General features: G+C 38.2%; 2 protein-coding genes across 5 annotated transcripts in view; both read right to left on the minus strand.

Annotated features, from left to right (window-relative positions):
• Positions 1-15820, minus strand: part of pcnx1 (pecanex 1) — a 43686-nt gene extending 27866 nt beyond the window's left edge. For 2 of the 4 annotated variants that reach the window (XM_058795560.1, XM_058795557.1), the window contains exons 1-8: positions 15553-15820; positions 13031-13245; positions 11638-11743; positions 10560-10593; positions 8346-8414; positions 5288-6913; positions 2803-2932; positions 649-842 (exon numbers count right to left, since the gene is read on the minus strand). In XM_058795560.1, the coding sequence (XP_058651543.1) occupies positions 649-842; positions 2803-2932; positions 5288-6913; positions 8346-8414; positions 10560-10593; positions 11638-11743; positions 13031-13245; positions 15553-15705 (2527 nt within the window). In that variant the 5' untranslated portion in view covers positions 15706-15820. The remainder of the gene's footprint in view (positions 1-648; positions 843-2802; positions 2933-5287; positions 6914-8345; positions 8415-10559; positions 10594-11637; positions 11744-13030; positions 13246-15552) is intronic. The other 2 variants (XM_058795559.1, XM_058795561.1) reach the window with 2 other exon arrangements.
• A 685-nt stretch (positions 15821-16505) lies between these two features.
• med6 (mediator complex subunit 6) lies at positions 16506-23009 on the minus strand. Its single transcript, XM_058796175.1, has 8 exons — positions 22922-23009; positions 22456-22615; positions 22155-22246; positions 20136-20218; positions 19940-20048; positions 19705-19820; positions 19577-19604; positions 16506-16949 (listed from the first exon to the last, which is right to left on the minus strand). The coding sequence occupies exons 1-8, from the start codon at positions 22941-22943 to the stop codon at positions 16795-16797; spliced, it is 765 nt and encodes a 254-aa protein (XP_058652158.1). The 5' UTR covers positions 22944-23009; the 3' UTR covers positions 16506-16794.
• Between the last annotated feature and the right edge of the window lie 1690 nt (positions 23010-24699).

Here is a 24699-nt window from a genome sequence, read left to right on the forward strand (position 1 = left end):
AGTTTATGGCATGAATCCTCAATGAGAGAAGTTAATACCAGTTGTAAAGTTGTTTTTTGTTTTTGTTTTTACATTTTTGCCTCACTATAACCTCACTATACCGTCATTTTGTTGTCTTTGTCTATTCAAAAACAAGAGATATTTATAGACATATAGATGCACTATTGATCATGGGAGGAAATAAGCAAGCATGTTCCCTGACCAGAAGCAAACCTTAACCACAGCAGTGGGAGTGCATCAATACCTCTAGACCACCAGGGAAGAGTTTGACTGACCAAAGAAAGACCATATCACATTTACATGCATGCAAAATCTGATATAAGATCATGATGTTACCACTGTAATCAGTGTGATCCCAAACACACAAATACATGCAGAGAAATCAGTAAACTGATAAATAACGATTAAATCCCACATCCAATACAACTTGACAATATCATGAAAACCTACAGCTGCACACTGACTGAATATTCACACACTGACTGAATATGACATGCAAAAGGAATGTGATAAGAAACAGCATGCAGGCGTGACAAATAGTGTGACAGACAGCATGCAAATGTGAGACACACAGGATGCAAATATAACAGGCAGGTGTGACGATAACAAGGTGATGTGACAGACAGTAGGCAATTTTACAGTGCATACCAAAGTCATCCTGCAGGCTGGCCACGCCCACAGTGGACGCCTTATCCGGACAGCCCTCCAGCTGCGCACTTCCATTCCTGACCAGCAGGGAGGCGCTAGTGCTCAATACCGTCACCTGAGACGGCGTGCGGGATGGCTGACCTCTGACCTGTGACCCTGAAGCTTGAGATACCTGACTCAGAGCTTCCTGCAGACTGGAGGAGCAGAAATATGCATGATTCGGAATGAGTAACAGACTTCGGATGTGGGACACAGGGATATATATAATGATACCAAATAACACTTTGTAATAAGAGTCACATTAAGACTTCCCAAAATTAACGCTAAAATTAGTTTGTGAGTTTTGTTCTGTGAAATGTTTTGGAAGGTAAAAAAGAACTGGACGTTTAAATACGTGTGCCCATCCATGAAGAAAGAGTAAGTGAGTGTGTGTGTATATAAAGATAAAGCAGACAAAAACAGAACAAGATGCAGCAAGGAAGTGCAAGGTCACATTTTAGAGAGAAAAACAGACAGATGGTTGTGAGGAATAGGGGTTCTGGAAGTGTTATGAGAGCTGAGAGGAAGTGTAAAATGAGAGGGCTGCTGAACGGGAAGAGAAGAGGATGAGTATTCCGATTTCACTGCCAGAAAAAGCAAGAGCGATTTTGAGGTTTGTGTGTGTGTGTGTGTGTGTGTGTGTGTGCGTGCAAACAGAACTTCGCCAGGTAGAAACAGAGTGAGGGAAAATAGATGACCATAATGCACAAAAATCTAATTTGTTTTTTAAATCTGATCTTGCAAAAGCCAAAACCAGAAATGTTTATTTGTTGTTGATTAATTGACTGGTCACTCACGCAACCAACCGACTAGTCAGTTTTGAAAATTTTGTTTGGCACATTCCTAATATCTACATAAGTTGCCATAGTAATGACATAAGCATCAGCAACACAAGTGAAATAAGAGAGTTGCTGACTGTCGTTTTGGAAAGAGATCATGGAAAACTGCTGAACTCATCGGTGCAACATAAGCATTAGAGGCATCACTGTGTTTACACATTCATTTGGATGGTGTGTGAGAAACATACACTTGCTTGCTCATTCACCATTCAACAGAAAGTAAATGCCACAGTCATTTTAGTATGCTGGTTTGGTGCTCGAGAAACATTTATCATTAAAAATAGTTGTGCTGCTTGATACTTTTGTGGAAACTATCATACATTCTTCAGGATTCTAGAAAGTTCAAAAGAATAGCATTTGTGTCGTTTTGCATCTTTGCTGAATATTAATTTCTTTAAAAATCTTACTGACCCTTAACTTTTGAATGGTAGTGTGTGGATTTTGTTGGGATCAGTTCTGTAAAAATAAATCTCCATGTGGTTATTATTGCTCTTTGGCCAAAAAAAACAACTAAACAAAATTAATTAGGATATGCTAAATAAATTAGATTTTTGCTGCCTGTCTGAACAAAGCCTGTGAGTGATTTCAGAGAACTTAAGTGAGTGAAAGCATCATGATACTTCAAGAGAGACAGACATGCCCCAGGCCTGATGATGAAACCAAGCACTCAAAACTCTCTCTTCATCTGAAGCCGTCTATGATGGCAAGGATGACTGTGTCTGGGGGCTATGGAAAGATTTAGTATGTGAGAGAAGGATGCGGTGACCGTAGCTCTCCAGGATACAGTAGCAGAGACTCCAGAAGCAGCATGTGTAAGTGTGGTATAGTGAGGGTGAAGTTAGACACCATGTGACGTGGTTCATCAGAACAGGATAAAATAAGTGAAAGCACATAAAAGACTCAGAAAATAGATGCTGGGGAAAAAAAATACACAAAAGTACTGAAACAACTCATGCAATTGAATTGCATGGAAAAGGCAACATGCAAGAATGTTGGCTTCCAGTACCAGCACATTGGTCAGAAAAAGATCAGCTTGGGCTTCTCTGAGGATGGGTTAAAGGTCCATACAGTATTAAGAAGCAGCAGCAAGCAAATTTAAGATTAGATTTCATGCAATGCACCAGAGAAGTGTGGAAATGACAGTTAAAGGTGTAGAAGCAAAAGAGAAAGGTTATTGTGTAAAATGTGCTGAAGAGAATAATTAAGTGGACATCAGCACAAGTGAGTCAAATCTGGTGTTCTGCAGCCAGCCGATCGCTCCCCGGGTGAGTCGTACCTGAGCGGGGATCCGATGAGAGAGGTGGGGGGTGTGGAGTTACTTCCTGCGTTGTGCCGTCTACGCACCGCTTGTCGACGAAACGTACTACGCTCTCGGCGAAATGTGACTGTGTCGTCGTTCCCTGGGGCTGCCGTAAGAAGAGAAAGGCAGGAGGGAGTCCATCAGCAGGGGAGCCACCAAAAATGAGATTTCATTGAATTAGCAACATGCAATGCTGCATGCAAGACCAGAGTAGACACAAGAATCATCAAACACAAATGCAAAGTGCCCGATGCTTACCCATGTCATTTAATGCCATATGGTATTGGGGGAAAAAAATAAAAACTGAGTTAAAAAAAAGAAAAGAAAAAAAGAAAATTTCAATCTTAGGCTCAAGAATTAGATTTACAATATTAAAATATTTACATTCATTTATTATGTATAATATTTTACATACACTTTTATATGTACATATAAAATCATATGTATATATAAAATGTATTTCAAATATTATATATAATATTATAATAAATTTATGTAAATATTTAATAAACTATTATATAACATTTTAATATAAAAAATAAATATAATTAATATTCAGATATTTATACTGTATATATGTATTTATTTTTTCAATATTCAAGTTTATTTGTAATGAATTGTATTTATTTACATAATTTTTTAAATATTAAACTTACAGCAAAGTTTTGCTGAACATGGTGCAATCAAAGAAGGCAACAATTTAAAGAAACATACTTAGGAACTTGCATACAACTTAGAAAAAAGTACAATTCAAGGTAATGTGTTTCCAACTAAACTGCCAGTGATAAACGCATAATATAAACTAAAACTGCTTTGTCATCTTCCTACATCCAGATGGCTAATCGCATTGCCTTTGCAAGTAGTTTTAAACATGGACTTTAACTGCAGCACTCCCACTGCGGATGAACTTTGACCTTATCTGATGACTTATCACTGAAAGTAAAACTTTATTACTACAATAAAACAGCCTAAACAATCTCATGTCGGACTAAAAGGGCTTTAAACCAAGATTCAGACCAGTTAATTTGAGTAATAAGCTTCAAGAGAAGATAACAGAAACATGACAAAGAGCATTAGACAATGCTCCCAATTTTTGCACAAACACAGGAAAGATAAAACACGCACATATAAATATCACGCACGTCTCTATACATCTTCCAAACACAGAAACACAGATGGAGAAAGAGGCCATGTTCAAATCTTTATCATTACTGAATCCACATTCACACTGCAATTCACTTTCACACAAGCAAATGTTGCACAAAGACTGCATGATCACTGTGGACCAGAGGAAAGAACAAACCCTGCAGATCTTCCATATATAGACTCAACAGGCTGTCAGAGTAAGACTTCAATAATTCTGTAGGGGTTTGTGGGTCACAGCTGCACTGGCAAAACACACTACATGTACATCTACTAGCTTCTGGGCAAAGCTTGTTTATCTGATCGGCTACATTCTGGTGAAAAACATCCATCTGACCTGCTGCAGACCTCAGATGTCTAGCACTTTAGACTGATCTCAGGAGGAGATCACTGCTTACAGGGATAGTTCACCCAGAAAAGAAAATGCTGCCATAATTTTTGCACCCTTATTTCATTCCAAACCTCTACGATATTCTTTCTTTTCATGTTGGGCAGAATGTTGTATGTTTTTTAACTTACATTGAAAGTGAAAGGTGACCAATGGCTTTCAAGACAAATATCTTTGTGTGAACAACAGACAAAAGTCTTTGAATGTGAGCATATTCAGATTTGGTTCACCAATCACCATCAGTTACAAATCGCAATGTACTATTGACCTAATATATGCAAACATCAATAACAGAATAATGACATGTTGACATGAAATGGAAATTATCCATGAATGTGTTTAATTTTTTTACCTTGTAATTTTTAATCAAAATATCATAACTCAATCTTCCATTAAAACATCCCTGGACTCCAATCATTCAGTCCACTTAAACATCGCCCCTCATTACAACCCAACTGCAAGCTTGCATTCAGATCTGCCACCATCCAATCAACAACCAATGGATTGAACCAAGTACCCATCCTACAATTTTTTCTTTTTTGATAATCCATTTTACTCATATGTATGTCACAGCATGAATTAAATGATCTGACTTTACTTCTATTACATTGTGACTTTGAATGCAAGTCTGTTCCTGACACAAAACTGTCTTATGGCTTGGGTATTTTATAAAGCTTTTTATAATTTTTGGACTTTGACACCCCCAGGTCACCATTCTTTTAAAATGTATGGAAAAGAGCAGCGTGAACATCCTGATAAACTTATCCTTCTTGTGGTTCATGGAAGCAACTAACTATATAGATTTGGAATGACACGAGGGTGAGCAAATAATGACAGAATTATTTATTGATTATATTCATCTCCCAGCCCTTAGCGAATAAGTGCATGTACAAACTCTGTGTGCGAATAAGTGCATTACTGTGTGCTCACCTCGAGATCCTGTGGTTGTGTCTTGAGTGTGACTAAGAGAAATAGGGCAGGGCAGACTGTTTCTCGACCGGGTCACTGACTCAAGCTGAGAGGCTCTTCCCAGCAGGGATGCCGCATCCAACACCTCCCCCTCTTTTGCCTCCAAGTCTGACTTGGAGGTGGTAAGGGGTCTAGAACTTGCTGGTGCTCCCAAATGGTGGGGGTCATTAAGGCAAGCAGTAGTGCTGCTGTCCAGGCTCAAGACCCGGGCGTGAGTTTTGGCGCTGCCTGTACTCGGAGTGCGTCGCGAAGCCTTGCGCTTTCCCTTCTCCTTGTCTTTCTCCCGTTCCTTTTCCTTGACCCTCTGACTGTGGGTTTGCGCACCGTTCATTTTGGCCCGCAGCGAGGGGCCACGTCGATCCTCGGGAGAGGGGCAGGAGTGGGGTGTGCTGGATGAGGAGTCTGTGCTGAGCTGGTGGGTGGAGTGTAGACTGGAGGCACAACTAAGTTCGCTCTGATCACTCGAGTCTTCCTCTCCTTTCATGAACACCGCAGAGCGAGGCTTTGCCATGCCACGTCCGCAAATGTATTCCCGGTGTCTGCTGGCGTCAAAACTGCTTGCTCGCTGCTTACCATTTCGTCGCCGGCCACTACGGCTGGCAGCAGACGAGGAGGCAGCCCGGTGAACGAGATTGGCTGTTTTGGGACGCATTTTGTCTAGTTCTGCCTCCTGGTGCTGGTGGGAGAGACCAGCAGAGACATCTACGCTAGTCCTTGTTGCCGCCTCCACAGTTCCCTCCCCCTGTTGGCCCTCAGAGTTTGCGGGTTTGGGAGCATCGCCAATGGGCAATTTGGTAGCAAGTTCATTGGCATGGGGGTTTTTATTAGCCTCCCCCGAGGCCACATTAGAGTTACGCGGGTCGGCATGTCCCGCATTTACCTTCTCGTCCCCGGACAGCGACAGCAGGCTCTCTACGTGCGTGGAGCTGGTCTGCTCGCTGTGCAGGCTACTCAAAGTACTGTTGGTATCCCGGTCCGTCCCACTGCAATAGCTCTCAGTGGAGCCGCTACTGCGTGTACTTAAACTCCGCAAACTTTCGGCACTCCGTCCACCTTTTCTTTCCCGACCCCCCTGTACACCCTCCGACTGGTATAACCCAGATCCCCCTTCCCCAGCACAATCTCCTTCCCCTGTCTCTCGGGAGACAGACCGTGATAACCTGCGGCATTCCTTCGGATGATATCTGTGACACTCTGTTCCTGAAGTGCTGGGAGTTCCAGAGTCCGGCTGCTCTGAGCTCTCTGTCGCCCTCTGGGACCTGGAGGCCTCCATTTCGCAGACAGGATCCAGTCCTCCCCGACGGGGTGGAGGGTACAGGCTGAACTCGGGCAGAGAAGGATCTGGAAACGCAGATCCCGCAGAACTTGAGGTGCGTGGCAATCCGCGAGGTCGAGATGACTCTTTCCGGAAAGACTGTGAGTGGGTGGAAAGATGGGCAGTAATTTCTGTGTCACAAGAGGACAGGGACTGACTAAAAGGGTGAGGGGTGGAGCCATAAAGGTCCTGAGCCAATGAGGTTGATGGCTGCATGGAGGCAAAAGAGTCATTGGAGACGAGGCAGAACATCTTTGGGTCCGACATCATATCTAGAGGGAAAGAGAAATATTTTTTAAAAAGCATAAGAAAATTACATCAACTTGGAGTCAAGATTGACCCTATGTTCACTTGCTCTTCATTGTGACTCTCCTTTTTTCACTTAAGTCAATTATAATGTGTTTACATTGGCTCAGAGCAAGAGCAGGGGAGTGGGCGCTTTCAATTCATTCCTATGGGAGTCAAGCAACACGCTTGTGTGATTGATTGCAGGATTGACAGCAGATCAGAGAAAGTGGTGAAAGGGTTGAAGAGTATAAAATTGTAAACTTCATATAAATATCAAGTGAAAATTGTAGTAAGGTGCAGGTATTGACATTTGTAACGAACATTAAAAAATTTGCAGATTGTGCAGGAGTTTCTGCTGGATTTAGTGTTTAAATCATATCGTTTACATATTGCACACTTTCCAGTTGTTATATACAAGTGATTATATCAGCAGTTTACTGAAAAAAAAAAAAAAAAAAACATTACATACACAACCCAAAGTGGCAGTGTTGTAGTGTTTTGAGTGGCACTGAGGTAAGTTTTTCCACTGCAATGTTCATGCATTGTTAGGCAGTGCAGGCCTTATGATAAAGTTAATCAATAACCAAATAGCCACTTTTCAATCATTGACTCATTGATGATCCAGCATTACAGTCCAACATTTAAAAATAAGCCCTGAGACCCCATTTTGCTCCATTTAGCTGTTTTTGAATACAAAAACATGTTTAAACACTTAAATAAATCAGGGTCAAGTCGAAATGTAGTTATGTGCATCCATAATAAACACAGTTTCTTGAGCACTAATGCAGTGTTAAGAACCGATACAGTCCTCTGCCAAAACCAGTTATAACTCCATTACCAAGAATCCATTCTGCATACTATCCAAAAACCACTGTCCATACAGACTTTTGATTATGTGCTTTAGAAAGTCTGAGCCCAGCGTGCAGTGCTGACGTTACCTCTCTGTGTCATCTCATTATTCACAAAAGGCTTTTATACTGATCACAAACTTTAGGTTTGGAGAGACATCCATTTTCATCTTAGAGAAGTTTCAGCTCTATATTACAGGTTTTAAGCTTTTATGAAACACTTCATAGTTGAATAAAACTGCATTCAGGAAGAATATGAGCCTAACCGGCTAATTCTCAGTTCTGCTGAGGACACAAAGACGTTTCATTGCATGAGAAACTTCCCCATACCACCAAAGCACCTTGTGAGCCAGTTTACAAAAAAAAACAAAAACATAAATTGCACATTAGAAAGTGAACGGAAAAACTGATTCCTGGTAGTATTATCTTTGAAATCTATCCTATAAAAGATTTGACATACATCAACATCAGTGTCTGAAAAAACAACTTCAAATAGATTTAGAATGACATGAGGGCGAGTAAATAATGTAAAAATTATTCTATATTTGATGTTAATTAAGATTCACACCTTGGTCTTGACTGCAACTCTGAGCCAAACTCAAACTGATATCATCAGGAGCCTTTCCAACACCTGCCCCTGCAAACAGACAGAGAGAGAGAGAGAGACAGAGAAGGTCAAGTTTTATAACTTATTCATTAACCTAAAACATCCGCCCTCTCTCTCTCTCTCTCTCTCGCTCACCTTTGCAACTTTATTCAAATACATCCCTGACCTGGCCTGTGCCTGCAGTACTGCAGGTCTTCTGACATATCGCTGCTGTCTGCAGAAAACCTCTTCTCTTTGATCCCAAACACTTCTATTTATAGCTACGGTAAACCTGGTTCACAACACAAGTGTCCTCTGAGTTTTTAACAACTCAAAAAAAGTCATACAACTTCTAGTGAAGAAATTAAGAACACCCTGTAATGTTCCTGCAGCTGTCAGGGTTGCAACATGTATATGTTTTATATATATATATATATATATATATATATATATATATATATATATATACACACACAAACACACACATATATACATACAGTGCCCTCCAAAAGTATTGGAACAGTAAAGACAAAATTGCTCTGTTGGCTGTGGAGTTAAGACATTTACAAATATGATTAAAAGATGAATATGAGACAAAACTACAGAATGTCACATTTTATTATTGGGTGATTCAACACATATATGTTTTACCAGCTAAGAAGTTCAGCACTTTTAGAGTTTCATCCCTCTATCTGATGTGAGCATAAGTATTGGAACAGCTGCCTCACAAGTCTTTCTAAGTGATCGGCTGTGTCCTGTTGCATTAATTCTTCAGATATTAAAAGCAGGGAATATGTCATATCAGTTATATCCATTACTTCTGCATTCTGAATCTTGCATTCGATGATGACACACACAAACCAGGATGAAGATGAGGGAGCTGACTTTGAGAGAAAAGCAAGCAATTTGGATGCTAAAAGAAAAGAGGAAGTCAGTTAGAGCTCTAGCAAACACAAAGGGCATGGAGAAATCAAGAGTTTGGAAACCACCAGCGACACCAGCAACCAACAACTACCTGATTGGCTGAGAAAACAACAGTAGTTGATGACAGACAAATCATAAAAGCTGTGAAAATGAATCCTAAAAGACGTGTCTGTAAAATCACCAACAACTTCCAGAAAGCTCTGACAATCTACTGTCCTCAGGAGACTTTGACACAGAATTACAGATGCTACACAGCAAGATACAAACCTCTGACCAGCTCCAAAAATAGAAAGGCAAGATTAGAGTTTACAAAAAAGCACAAAGGTGAGCCAGAAGAGTTTTGGAACTGTGTTTATGGACCGATGATGAACCTTTATCGAAGTGATGGGAAAGCAAAAATGTGGAGAAAAAAGGGAACTGCAATGATCCCAAGCATACAGCCTCATCTGTAAAGCATGGTGGAGGTGGTGTCATGGCATGGGCATGCATGGCTGGCTCTGGAACAGGCCCTCTCAACTTTACTGATGACTTAATGTATGATGACAGTAGCAGAATGAATTTGGAAGGGTACAAAACCATCTTGCCTACCAGTATTCAAGAAAATACCACCAGATTCATTGGGAAGTGCTTCATATTGCATCAGGACAATGACCCAAAACACCCTGCCAGTTCAGTCAAGGAATTTATAAGGGCAAAGAAATGGAAAGTCTTAGATTGCCCAAGTCAGTCTCCAGATTTAAATCCGATTGAACATGAATTTCACCAGCTGGAGAGGAGAGTAAAGGCAGAAACTCCCCAAAACAAGCAACAATTGGAATTGGCTGCATTAAAGGCTGGGAAAAGTATTTCAAAGGATGAGACCAAGAGTCTGGTGATGTCTATGGGTCACAGACTCACTGCTGTGATTGTGCGCAATGGATCTGCAACTAAATAATAGCTTTTAATATCTTTTATATCTGCCTTATGTTCAACTGTCCCAATACTTATGCTCACATCAATGAGTGGGATAAACTCTAAAAGTGCTGTTCTTTCTATTTGGTAAAACATGTATGTGTTGAAACGGCTAATAATAAAATGTGACATTCTGTAGTTTTGTCTCATATTCATCTTTTCATCATATTTCATCAGACAGGGGATTCTTCACAGACAAGACTTTTGTTTAAATGCGGGTGAGTAAATAATGACAGAATTTTCCATTTTCAACTATTCCTCTTATTTTGGTTACCAGATACTAATACTGTCAGAAGTTTAAAAACTAAATTTATGTCTCACGTTTGGTGGTGACTGAGCCTCCATGGGATGTTATCTGTAGGGGGAGAGAGATAGATAAGATCAATGAAACAGCTCTGATGAGTCATTTACATGAGATCATGACGTTTGTAACTTCCCATCACTGTTACTAATTTAGCAGACTTGCACAAAAACACATCACAGTCATTTAATCACATGACATAACCAATTGATATGACTTTCAGCTTGAGATTCTGCTCTATGATTTCAGGATTCAACAAACAGTTTCTGAACCAACACACAGACAGACAGTCTGGGACAAGCAGTACAATCGGCCAGAACATAACACCCCTGAGGTTTCACCAATTAAACTGCAGCAAAAGGCAGAGATTCTGACTGAAGGGTTGCCCTCAAACAGACAAGACTCTAAACCAGGAGGACAGCTTCATTTAGCTAATAACAATAATAGCTAATAACACTAATATTCACAAATGTTACCACATAATCAATGCAGTATATGCAAAAAAAGTCTTTCTATCTTTTTGTTCTTTTCATATCAGCCTTGATCAGTTTAACAGTACAAGGATTGACATTAAACTGTTCTTTTAATTAAATTACTGTTATTTTTTAATTACTGCATTTAAATTACAGAAAAAATAAGAATAATATTTTACTTTAAATTACATTACAGTAATTTTTTACTTAGTAATGCATTACACTCAACTCTGGTTACAATGAACATAATACAGTTTATAATAAATGTTCTCATTGGTAATTTTAGATGTTCTGGAACATAAGATTTAAAAAAAATCAAGGTAACTACCACAGAGGTCTTTTTCATAATCGCAAAACAATTATTTCAGTCTTGTCTTTATCTAATTATAAAGCAAATAAGTATTTACAAATAAGTAATTATTTTTACATTAGAAATTATGATAACATTTGTAGCTTGTCCTCATCTGTTAACATGAGTGTTGTGACTTCAAAAAACCTTTTTGGCTGTGGTGGCACTGGCAAATTCCTGTGAACTTTATAACATCTCAGGAAACAGATTAATTAATCAAATCAGGTGATAACGTGCTTCAAATAAAAATAAAAAAGCAAACACACACAAACACACCTGATGGTTAGAGTCCATTCCTACGTAAGAGTTCCGTGAACTGCAGTCGACCGGTGGCGTCTCCTCCCGTGCAAAATCAGACATCTCTATTCCACCCCCTGGATCCCTGCGCGCACACACACACACACAAAAGGTTAGTTACCTAGCAACACTAACAGAGAAACAGCCCCAAGGGTTCAAGAGAGTTAACAATGTCATTTATGATCAAACTTGCACAGCAGCTCAGGCACCGGCAGAGAGGAGATCATTTCTAGTATCTCTAGTATCTAATGTCTGTCACCCATTAGGCAGAGATCCACCCCTCCCCCCTTCACTTTTTTGGAGATTATACTATTTTTAATATTTTTAGAAGGTTTATTTTGCTTGGCCCCCCAAAGGATCAAATGTAGCGGTGAATGGTAATCCCACAGCTAGAAACCAGCATCCATCTATTTCATTATTTTTGCCATTCCATTTGGTGCCGCTAGAGGCGGTTTATTTATTTAATTCTGGACGTATTTGTGGGTCTGGAAAAATTAGGAACACGTGAGCTCTTCATATCAAGTGCCCGAAGCAGAAATATATTTTCTTAATCAGAACCGTCTTACCATGTACAGACCTGGACAACCAAGAATGCCCCTCCAGATGTGTGTTTATATTCCATTTAAGAGGCTCTTAAATCTATGTCTCTTTTACATATAGACAAGAATCCAAGAACATAAGCTATGTGTTCTTTTCTAATGCATGAAAAGTTGTTGATGTCTGTAAAGAGAAAATCTTTGCTAAAATGCTTGATTCATGATTTGAGTTACTGTGTTTAATCTGTTCTGACTCGGTCAGCAATGCTTGCTCTCATAGAAAATATGCAACCCAGCAATTATTTCACCTCTGAAAGTTTGCAGACTGTTTCTGACTCCTCTGAGTGAATGAACAAGAGCAGCAGCCTGCGTGTGTTGGTTTATAAGGCTCTATTTCAGTTCTCCTGATTCACTCACCCCTGTCCCTCCTCCCTTTTTCTCTCTCTCAGTGGGCGATGAATGGATCCAGCATGACAGCAGATTAGTTCTCAGAAACATCCCTACCGCTGAGCAACAGCACTGTCCCTTTAATCAAAACTTTACTGCGCTGAACTAGAACCTTTGTGAGCAGAATCTTTCCTGTGAAGACTCAAAAGTTTTCCCAAAAAGATTCAAAAAATCATTACTTTCCTGAACCAAATCAGAATGTTTCTTGAGAAGACTTAAACCCTGAGATGATTCACAACGTGTCTTGGGATGATTCAGACTATGAGCCGTTTCAAAATCTAAAATGATTCAAACCCATTGCCGAGCCTTACTAAGCTAAATCAGACCCGTTTACTGTGCAGCGACTCACTACATTTTGTTTTGGCTTATGAGTAAACCATAATTCTTACCCAGGCCCGTTTGAGTCTTCCTGCCGGGTGCCGGTACCCTCACGTTGGCGCTCTGTCCCCTGGCCCCGTCCCTCGCTCCCTTTGGCCCGCAGCTCCACCACCTCCCCTTCATCCAGCGCAGTGTGCAGGCGATAATTCACTGCCTTCAGCAGCACAAACATACCTGCTATCACCCCGCAGTAGATACCCACAATCACCATCGTGGGGGGCAAGGCCTACAGAGAACGAGAGAGACACAGCAAGAGATTTTAAATGAGTAGAAAACAAGCAGTTATTGAAAATCCATCACAGTTTCCACAAAAATATTAAGCAGCACAACTGTTTTCAAAATAAATGATCATAAGAAATGTTTCCTGAGCACCAAATTAGCCTATTAGAATGATTTTGAAGGTGCATGGGACACTGAAGGCTGAAGTAGTGGCTACTGAAAAATAAGCTTTCCTGACAGAAATAAATTACATTTTAAAATGTAGTGAAAGTCAACATTGAAAACAGTTGTTTACATTAGTAAAAAATATTTCACAATATTACAGCTTTTACTGTATAAAATGCAGCCTTGGTGACCATAAAAGACTTATTTCAAAAACACAAAAAACTTACCAACCACAACTTCTGAACATTTGTGTACTGTACAATCTTTAGATCTATTATTGATCTATCATTTTACCCCATTAAAAAGGCAACTGTCTTTCAAATGTTGACATTCAAGCAAACCGAAGCATTGGGGGTGTGATATTGTGATATGCTTACATATGCCAACCTATTAACATCCCTCTGTCGTATAAATATCATACACAAATATAGGACCGTGTTATACAGAGTTATGAAAAGAGGCAACAATATTTCAGTTGCAACCAGAGGGCAGAAGCTAAAAACAGCCTGGCACTGAACAGACATCTGTGTCTCTAGCACAGCCACCCAACACCATAACTGCCCTAAACAGCTCACCATATCTGACACACACCCAGACCAATATTCATCTATATTCATACACAAAAAATATATCATCTTATTGATACAGTGATCGCAGCACTACTGTGGGTCTTCACATGATATTGATTAGCTGTGGTAGAAAGGTAACTGAGTATTAAAGCAGAACCTAGATGCATGGATCTGTGCAGGAAGTTAAATACGGACAGAGTGGCACCAGTCGCTAACACACAGATCTGCCCTGATACTTCACCCACAGAACAAACATGGCTTTAAAAATAATACACATGCAAACAGGAGTATAATGTTTCATGCTGAAGAATTTTTTTTGCAAGAGTCGTTATGACAAAGATGGAATCTGACATTTTTTCTTGCATTTTCTGTAAAGATTTGAATAAAATATGTGGAATTAGTTTAAAAATGGTAGGATGTGGCAAACAGAGTTAAGACTACTACACTTTGGTAGCTGAAAGCATATTAAAAATGAGCTGATATATATATTATAAACAAAGCCACAATGGGTTGGTGGGAAGGTTTTTTTTTGTTGTTTTTTTTTTTCCTGGCACCTATGGTTCCAAGAAAAACCTTTAACATTTAGAAAGACACAGCAAGAGATTTTAAATTACTAGAAAACAAGACATTTTTGTGGTTTTGAGCTAATAGCGTTCAAAAGTTTGGGGTCAATAAGACTCTTTAAAAAAGGAATGATTTTATTTAGCAATGACATCCTGGTTATTACAGAATTAGTTATTCACTGATAATAACCGATAATAATAATAAATGTATCTTGAGCACCAAATCAGCATATTAGAATGATTTCTGAGGGGTCATGTGACACTGAAGACTGAGTAATGATGCTTAAAATTCATCTAAAAAATTATGGAACTATGAAACCTTTTGGAAACCCAAAATGATTCATCTATAGCAATGCCAGTGTGTTAATGTATGCTAAAATTTCTTTCTTCTGTGTATTTTTTCCTAAAAAAGGGAAGTCAAACAGTTTTGGTCGACAACATTCTTCAAAATACCTTCATACAGATTCTGATGGACATGAGGGTGAGTAAAGTATGACAGAATATTCATGTTTGGCAGAACTATCCCTTTAAAGCAGACAGAGACTAAACACAGACCAAACCTCATGACAGCAAAGTCTGAAATACCCAACTCTGCTTAAAAACCCAGTCAAAACCAAAACAAATACCCCTCAAACCAGAACAGAACATATTGAGTGGTTTCAACAAGCAGACCGCAGACCCGCAGCGCAATGAAATACCTAAGCAAAACCAGAAAAATACACAGCATACATATTTCCTTGACATTTGACAAGTCTGGAAATCACCGTTTTAAAATTCTCTGATATTTCTAGGTTTTCCATGACCACGGTAACACCGTAAGAGAGATGAAAAGAAATAGGGAAGAGACATATGCCCTGTGTGTACTGGAAAGAGAGAGATGAACTAGAAGAACAAGGATGATAGAGAGAGAGGGGGATGGAGAGATGGGTAAAGAATGAGGAAAAGATAGAGACAGAGATGGGCTGATAACGACTGAAGGATGGAGAGGAGAGGGAAACCGACGGCTGCATCTCTCACCATGTAGAGCGTGAACGGGAGGCAGAGCAGCAGCAGCCACAGGTAAAGGTGAAGCGCGTTCACGAAGGTGTTCTGGTGGGGGTCGTAGTACCATCCTCCCGTCACCGACGCCCACACGCCCTGCCGCAGGATCTGGAGGGTCTGCGACCCCATATTTACCCCCTATCCCCTCTCTAGCCGTCTCGGAGCAAGAGGTACAGCGCTGGCCCGTCGAGCCCCGTCGCAGCCATCTTCTTCTCTGTGGTCCTCCAGCGCTGCGCTTCCCGTCCCATCGTGCTCTGCGCGCACCCGGCAGTTCGCGTGCAGCTCGCGCAGAGAGTGGCGCTGCGCGCGCTACAGATACGAGTTATTCTGCAGCGCCACCGCGCGGTGAACGCGAGTATCGACGGACAAAAACATCTGGGGCGATACTGTGATTTTTTTTTTTTGCAACCTGTTTACCTAAATACACTATTTAATAAATAAACCAATCCCTCTCGAGACCCTCTTAGTCAGTTTGCTGGTACACGAAAAATATCTTGGAAATATTTTAAAAGATAGGAATCTATCGTACTGTTATGTATTTTACTGTACGCACTGTTACTGTGCGCATCCAGGTGGATCAAATTAGGCCAGGACTGGCAGTATTTGGGTCGAGCTAATTGTCACGGTTATATGAATAAAACTGAATTCTCATCAGAATATGTCTGCTGGCTATGGGTCTGTTTTAGAGCACTAAAACAGCAGCAGCGCAAAAGATGCACCTACCCATCTGAACACAAGAGGGCGCTGCGCACTCTCTCATCTCTATTTGTGACCATGGACCACAAAACCAGTCATAATGGTCAAATTTCATCTGAAAACTGAATAAATAAGCTTTCCATTGATGTATGGTTTGTTAGGATTACGTAGATTTGACCATAATCAAATCTACGTAAATCATTACGCAATTACTGAATCACTTACAAAGGACATACATAAACATTTTTTAATCAGAAAAAGACAGGTTTTAGAAAACTGTGTATTTTTACTGTGAGTGATTGAATGGCATAATACTACAACTCCGCAACACTGTAATATGAAAAATGACATCAAGATGAAATACAGACATTTCAGTTCCCTTATTACAAAAACTATTAAATTATGAAGAAACTGCATTTATATACAATAACCGTAACAGTCCACCCTTGGTTAGCTGGTGCAGAGAAATGTCCACAGAAGTCCTGCAGCATTAAAGTTGTTTGTGGCTGACCGGCATGTGTGTCACTGCAGGCGTGCACGCTTCTCAGGAGGTGGTTTGTTGGGTGTAGTTTGTGGAGCTGGCCGAGGAGGGCCAGGTGGGGCTGGAGGTTTCGTCTCTCGCTCTTCTGGAGGCTTCACGGTCTCAACCGGCACTTCTGGTTCTTTCTTTACCTCCACTATGGACAGAGAGTGAGAGTTTATTTACGGAGTGCAGGATACTTCTAATTTTCTTTTCTTTAGCTACTCCTTTCTTCTATATTAATGATGAAAACATTTAATCGGTTAAATTTAATCGGTTAAATAGTCGGTCTTCAATCAAACCACATGTAAACAGTACTATATTATTCTGCTTTTTCAAATATATGAATTACAGATGTAATTACACTCACATATTTTTAAATGCAAGTATAATGTAGAGACATGTACACAATAAATGCATTGTCCATTGTGCATAATCCAGAACATCTACTGCAAATCTGACAAATTTTCATCTGTAGTGTAGGGCTGTGCAATTAATCGTATGCGATTGTCATTCGTATCTCTTCAGCCGGTTCTGTGATTAGTAGTAAATCTCCTTCACGTGCTTTCAGATGGAGTGTCATTTAATATGCAGAGCTGTAGTTCACTGACAAACTACGCAATATCGCGTTCATAATCACAGATGAATCGTCCTACGACAATCAGGGTTCCCACTCTTTCATGAACACCAGATTCAAGGACTTTAAGCACCATTTATTTTATATCAAGCACCTATCAAATTCACACCCCAGCATATGTAGTGTCATGAAAGACCTTATAGTATTAAACATTTCAATCACACTTAACATTTACATTAAAACTTTCAGAGTAATAATGTTTTGAATGTGTAGGTTTCATAAATTTAGACCGTTTTGAGCAGTCGTGTTCAAAGGAATTGAATGAAATCCATTGAAATCAATACTGGTAATATTAAAATACAATTTCTAAAATATTGATTAAATATGCATCAAACTGGTTTTTGCTGTAGTTCTTGTACAAGAATTGCGCAATTTTTAAATGAATAAAAAGTGGTTAAATGTTGTAATAAGGTAAAACCTGTTAACATAAATTTGCACATTCTCTCAATAGAGACGTTACTCATTAATAAATAGTCTAAATTATTTTTTATATTGTAAATATAAAATATTGTATATCGTAAATCCTATTTTTCATCTTGGACCTAGAGGAATGCAGGTATTCAAACATGCAGCTGGTCAAAACTTCAATATTTAAAAAAAAAACATGTCACGATGAACATTTTAAACCTTGTACATGTGCAATTCTGCAAAAAAATATAAAGAAAAAAAAAAAAAAATAGGACTTTCTATTTGCTTTTAAACTGTAAACATTTTTCACTAAGCTGTTTTTCTTATTTTTCAAGTTCTACATTTTCTCCTCAGCTCCATGTTGTTTTGGGAGCTCATTTTAGTTAATCTCCTATCCTGAAAAGTCTGTCTTGCAGAGATTGACTAAAAATGAGCTCCTAAAATTTACTGCCAGATTCTGGAAGATAAATTCTTCAAACAGTGGTACAAGAGGATATGATGCTGGTCCTTCATGAGTCGCTCTCAACTAATTTGTCTATAAAGCCTATTTTTGAGGATTTTTCACCCAAGCAAATTCTCTGAGAACCTGACACCTTATAATTCTGGAGACTAGGTTGCAGTTCTGGAAAATGGTGATGCTGCAGACTAAATGGTTCCGATGGTTTTACACCTAATTCTTCACATTAATTCTTCATTATTTTACAGTTAACATGGGTCTTTTCTTCTCCACCTGTTTTTATCAGACCCTGCTGAGCATTTCGCTGACCAATGGTCATGCCTTAACTTTGAAATTTCTGTATTGCATTAGTTTTGAATATTTCTCATGGGGATTTAATCATTTTTGACTTTTCAGTTAAATCTCTTTTTTGGCTCATTTCATCTGTTAAAGAAAACCTGCCTAATAATTCTGCACACCTGAATATAAGGAGTTTTTCACTTCCAGCCCTCATGGACAATTATATCTCACTTATGGATTAAATACAAAATTAATAGTAGTTAATAAGATTGATGTGGTTTGGAATTGGTAAAATGTGCTTAGAAAAAAGTATGATCATAATATCAACGTGCCTAATAATTATGCATGCACTGTTAGATGTGCTCACCTTACACAGAGTGTGATCGCGAAATCGAAAGTGAACTGCGAGCGCTCATTCAAATGTTATTCCCGCATATTGATAGCTCAAAAATTATATACAATATTAGAATGTTTGCGGGAGCGGGACACACACGTTGTGGGAGTGGGCAGTAATGGTCAGAAATTCACCGGGAGCGGGCGTAAGAAAACTGTTCCGCGCAGGGCTCTAGGCTGCGCGTCAATACACACGCTAAGTTTTTCTTCGCGCTACCCCATCTCCACCCTCAATCATTAGTGCCATTTCCTTCTGTTTTTGACAGCACATATGGACAATTTTTGAAATAGCGCCATAAAATTTATTTCAAATTTAATTCAAGCACTTTCAAGGACCTATGTTTGTTTTCAAGCACTTTCAAGGACCTATGTTTGTTTTCAAGTAGCGTGGGAACCCTGGATAATGAACACGATATTGAATAGTTTGTCAGTGAACTACGGCTCTGTGTATTAAATGCCGCTCCATCTGAAAGCACGTGAAGGAGATTTACTACTAATCACAGAACCGGCTTTACTGAAGAGATGAGAATGACAATCACATGTGATTAATTGCACAGCGCTACTGCAGGGTGTGATAAGATGAGATGAGATGAGTCAAGTATTTGCGTACCTGGGAGAGGCTTCTCTCCTGGTTTGGGCTGAAATAGACATAAAACGAGAATTTAAATAGAATATTATGCTCTAATTAAAACAACATTCGGAAACCTGTTAGAAATGTTTTGTGTATATTAGCAATACCTGATAGAAAGTTGGGGGAAATTTATTGCGCAGATCCAGTAGCAGTGTGTCAACTCTCTGCCTTTGGAACAAAGAACTCGGCTCCTCTTTCCGCTTAGATTTAGGCTTTACCCTTTCTATAAATAACACATACACAACACAATTTTAGCACTTCTGACAGAAACAGTTGTACTTGTTGAGAAATGCTTCCTGCTGCTGTGTGTGTGTGTGTGTGTGTGTATATGTGTTTTCTCACCTCTCTCCTCCTGGTCTTTAAAGTGCCACCAGTACCCTTTGGACGGGTGGTACCTGCAGAAAGACATCGCCTCATCAAACGCAGACTGAATCCCATGAACCGCTGAGAGCTAGGACACATCAAAACAAACAAAATATTAATGTTCAGAGAAATAGAGGAAAGAGTTAGAGAGATTGTTGTAGGGTTATAAACACACCACTCTGGAACTGATGACTGATCCCAGGTCAGGCGCTTGATACACCACTCCAGCTATAATATAGTAGTCAGCAAGAGGGATCACTGCAGGAAAAGAACAGTAAGGGAAACAGACCATACGAAAAGATTTTAATGTTCTTTATTCTGCAAAGAAATTTAATGTCAGCACGTTGAATGTAAAGTCAACAAAAAGGACTCCATTTATGATAAAGAACATTCCAAGTATTTCGGAATTAAAAAAAAAAATAGTATTGTAAAAATACTACTACTACTACTACTACTACTACTACTACTACTAATAATAATAATAATAATAATAATAATAATAATAATAATAATAATAAAATGTAACAACCTCTGAAACAACTTCTGTCACCTATCATTCTCTTGCAATTCAATCTCTCAATATAAATTAACGCAAACAGTGACTGCAGAACAAGGGGGACAAAGATGTAACATAAGCACAACAGCTACACAAATCGAAACTTGTTGCATTAGTGATTAACAGAAGCAATTAATCTATTAAATGTTGAAATGCATAGACAGTCTTCAAGCAAAACAAAATAGGATGTTGTTGCAGTATATTTGAAAAAAAAATCTATGTTTGAAATGTTTTGAAATTGTATCATTGTCCTTTTTGTCATTCTGGTGCACTTTGAGAGCAAAATTAAGAGCTTGAACCTTTACAGTGTCCATCTTAAACAGAACAAAAAAAGATATACATTGATTTGTACCAGGACTTTAAAAAGGACTCAAAATTATTTAGTATTAGTGAGTGTCTCAGTCCACATTACATTGCCACTGATGATTTAGAAAGCTAAACCGGTTAAATATAATAAATTTATTATTATTATTATCATCATCATCATCAACCCTAAAAACAACATGTACTGTTTAAATGGCTTTGAAACTGTACCAAACATTGTCATTTGTGATAAGTATCATGTTAAACTTAACTTGACCAGGGGCCTGTACCATGAAGCCGGTTTAGCTGGCTAGCCAGGTAAGTTTCAGTTTAGTTTGCGCCAACTCTGGGTTTTACGTACCATGAAAGTGGTTTGGCTTTTAGCAGTGTTCATCGCCATAGTAACTTACGCTCCACAACTAACCTGCTCCGGGGCAGCTTATGTTCTGGTTTAGAGATCTCAAACTGAAATTTGACCAATCAGCTTCAAGCAAAGTGACATCTCTGACGCAATAAAGCCACTCCTCCAGTTTCTCTTTCTCCAAATTAAAGGACGCTACATAGTAAAACATTTTTAAAGATAAAATCATCTGATTTTTAGAGACGATTATTTTTTATTATTTATATAATTATTATACCCTTAATCCATTACACAAACCAGCTTAGTTTAATAGTAATTATTAAGGTTTTATTTTAAATTAATATAATCATACATAATATGCAATATAAATAAGTTTTAGAATCAATAGCTGTAAACATGACTACATATGAGTTTAGATTTTTAAGTGTTGTTATATCTATAGATATTATAAACTTTACAATTTTTACTTGCACTTATATGGTAAGATAAGTTTTCCTCTTTCATGGATAGATCGTTTCATCTTGCTGTTTAAATGTGTTTAAATTCTTCATATTGTTCAATCTTTGGTAGTGAATCGCACTGACTCTTTAATGAGAAGTGAATCACAGTTTCAAGGCATGTGATTGGCTGCTCATTACTGATGTCACACATTCATGTGCACGCGCTCCATTAACTCAGGATCAAGCCTGAGTTGACAGAGAAAGTTGATGATCAGCTTCATGGTACCAACAAAGCCGGATTGGACTGGCTTGGTTTTGTCAACTCAAAACTAATCCTGTAACCCTGAGTTTGTTCAGCCACCATCATGGTACAGGCCCCTGGATTGCAAGTCTGTCAACAATGCAACCGATGCAAAAAAGCATCATCTGAAAATATAATGCAGGCACCAAACAAAAAAAATTCTTAAGTTACAATATTAAAAGCAAAAACAGCAACACAGACAGCATAAACTGAACAGCAGTGCAGAAACTCACCTTGTGTTGGTGACTGTCTCTGCTGTTTTCTGATGATGTACAGAATCGGCTCCTGAGCGTGAAGCAAAATATATTCCACACCAACCATCTGACTACACAAATAGAAAACACAATTAGACACAAACAACACAGCTCTACCTATTTTAATCGAAAATAGGAAATAAAACAATCATTAGTGAGACAGCAAAATAAACACACATTCATGTATAATACATATATATAAAAAAAATATAACCGACATGACTAAGAGTGTACATAAGCTGTATAAATAACAGTTTTAATGGCATAGTGCAGTGCTTACTTGAGGTGATCCAGGGTTAATCTCTGCATTTTGACCACCTCGTTGTTGCAGGTGCGATCATAGAAGGGGTTGCTCCTCTCGGAGAAATACTCCAGTACATTGCTGGGGTTTAGGATGGGCACCCAGCCACTGTCCACCCACGAGATGCCCAGCAGATTATCTGACAAACACAAAACAAAAAAATCATATTCGCATAAGAATATTTCCTTCAAGGAAAAAAAACAAACAAACAATAAAATATATCGTAGAAAATGCAGATAATACTGCGCGCCTCCAACAACAACAAACTAGCGACAATGCTAAAGAGCAAAGTGATTAAGTTGGCCGGACAAAGCCAGGATTCTGTTAAACTATTTTATATTTCTTATACAGCATTTCAACGTGAAAGCGAATGGGATTTGCTAGGAATAAAGCTGTCAAATAAAATAAACTATCTGCTAATTAATTCGCGAAATCAACAAACTACCTCTTAAATCCACCGACGCCATCTTCGCACTATGACGCAGGCTGATGACACAATAACTGTCGACGCTCTATGACGCTTCCTTTTTAATTACACCAACATGTAGTAGTCAAAAGAATAAAAGTAAGAAATGTACAAACGTTTACATCAGACAAATTTTCAACAATATCATGTTTCCTTATAGGGCTGTAAGAAATAAGTTGGATATTTTCTTTGACAAACGAATGATTAAATGTATGAGAACCTCATAAGCCTACTTAAAATTTCCACTTCACCCCAAAATTAAAGAAACTCACTTTAAAATTGTATATGATATTTACCCTTCTGGAGAGTTCCTAAGGGCTAGATTTAATTTTGAAATGATATTATGCAAATTTTGTAATTCATCTCCAGATAATACAGATAATTTTTTTGCTTGCAAATATTCTAGTGCCTTCTGGGACAAAATACAATTATGGTTAAAAGAAGGAAATGTGGTTGAATTCAATCTGTCCTTTATAGATATTAAGTATGGAAATTTTGAAGAAGATGGTAAAAAAGGTTTCTTGATTAACAATTTACTTTTGTTAGCTAAAAATTTTATTCACAAATGTAGATTCTTTAAATCACCCCCCTTGTTTATAGTATTTAAGAATTATTTGAGACAATACTTAAAAACTTGTCAAAAACAAAAAATAAAAAAGCTGGAATCTTGTTAGATTTATTTGATAAATATAATTTATTATAATTTCTTACTTATCCCCTGCTGAATTTGCGCTTATTAAAATTGATGGTTGAAAGATTGTTTATGCTTTTTTTTTTTTTTTTTTTTATTCATGTATGTCTAAACTCCGCTTAGAATGGCTTTTTTGAATGTATGTTGTATGCCAATTTGTTCTGTAAATTTGTAATAATGTTGTTATAATGTAATAATAAAAAATAATATAAATAATAAGATAATAATAATTAAAAAAAAAAAATAGTAGTCAAAAGAAACCCTTTTAAAAAGACCACAAAGACAGGTTTACACTTTGAAAATTTGCATTTGCTTAAGAAAACAATTCAATTTAAAACAAATATTTTCCTTTTTGGGGTCTGAGTCAAAATACTCAAATATAGGCGAATGTTTCTCAATTGTATAGAAAATTCTGGCCATTTTTTTTTTTACTGTTTTGTATGTTCTTGTTTTCACCAATAAAATAAATAAATAAATTAATTAATTAAAAATGAAACAGTCAAAAGAAACCCAATTCAAAATTATTGAATTAAAATGCCTTTCTATTTAGTTTCATGATTAAAATTCAGTGTTGAAAATGCTTGCTGCTCCTTATGAAATTCCTAAGGAACATCTGATTTTTGTGTGTGCTTTTTTCTTTCTTTTGCTTTTTACATTTATCAATCAATACTTGTTTGATTTGCTGCTAAAGCTATAGGCCACGTTTATGCAAGTAAGCAAGTAGCTCTCGGGATCTCACTAAGATCAGTCTTGCTATGTTTACAAGTGTTCACTCATACACACACAATGATGTACAACATTTTAGATTTTAAAGGAGTTCAGTTAAAACAAAAATAATTATATTCTTAATAATGTAGGCTATAGTCAACATGACCATGAAAGTAAGAATTAGGAAAGATGCCTCTGGACCTAATTAAAACTACATTGGTTGGAACATCATTGCTACAGAAGAATTTATCAGATGGGACAAATACCCAACAGACTCCCTGCAGGCAGAATTCTGCAAGAATATCCTATGAGTGCAGTGCAGCGGAAAACACCACATAATGCCTGCAGAGCAAAAACA

This window comes from Onychostoma macrolepis, chromosome 13, assembly GCF_012432095.1.
Source record: "Onychostoma macrolepis isolate SWU-2019 chromosome 13, ASM1243209v1, whole genome shotgun sequence".
Taxonomy (NCBI): Eukaryota; Metazoa; Chordata; class Actinopteri; order Cypriniformes; family Cyprinidae; genus Onychostoma; species Onychostoma macrolepis.

Bases quoted from the DNA above. Each gene is read 5' to 3' on its own strand.
- med6 (XM_058796175.1), bottom strand. From the start codon at position 22,943: ATGGCGTCGGTGGATTTAAGAG. The intron at 22,247-22,455 runs GTAAGCACTGCA...CTATTTGTGTAG, and splicing joins TTAACCCTGGATCACCTCAA to TCAGATGGTTGGTGTGGAAT. The intron at 16,950-19,576 runs GTACGCAAATAC...CTCTGTCCATAG, and splicing joins AGGAGAGAAGCCTCTCCCAG to TGGAGGTAAAGAAAGAACCA.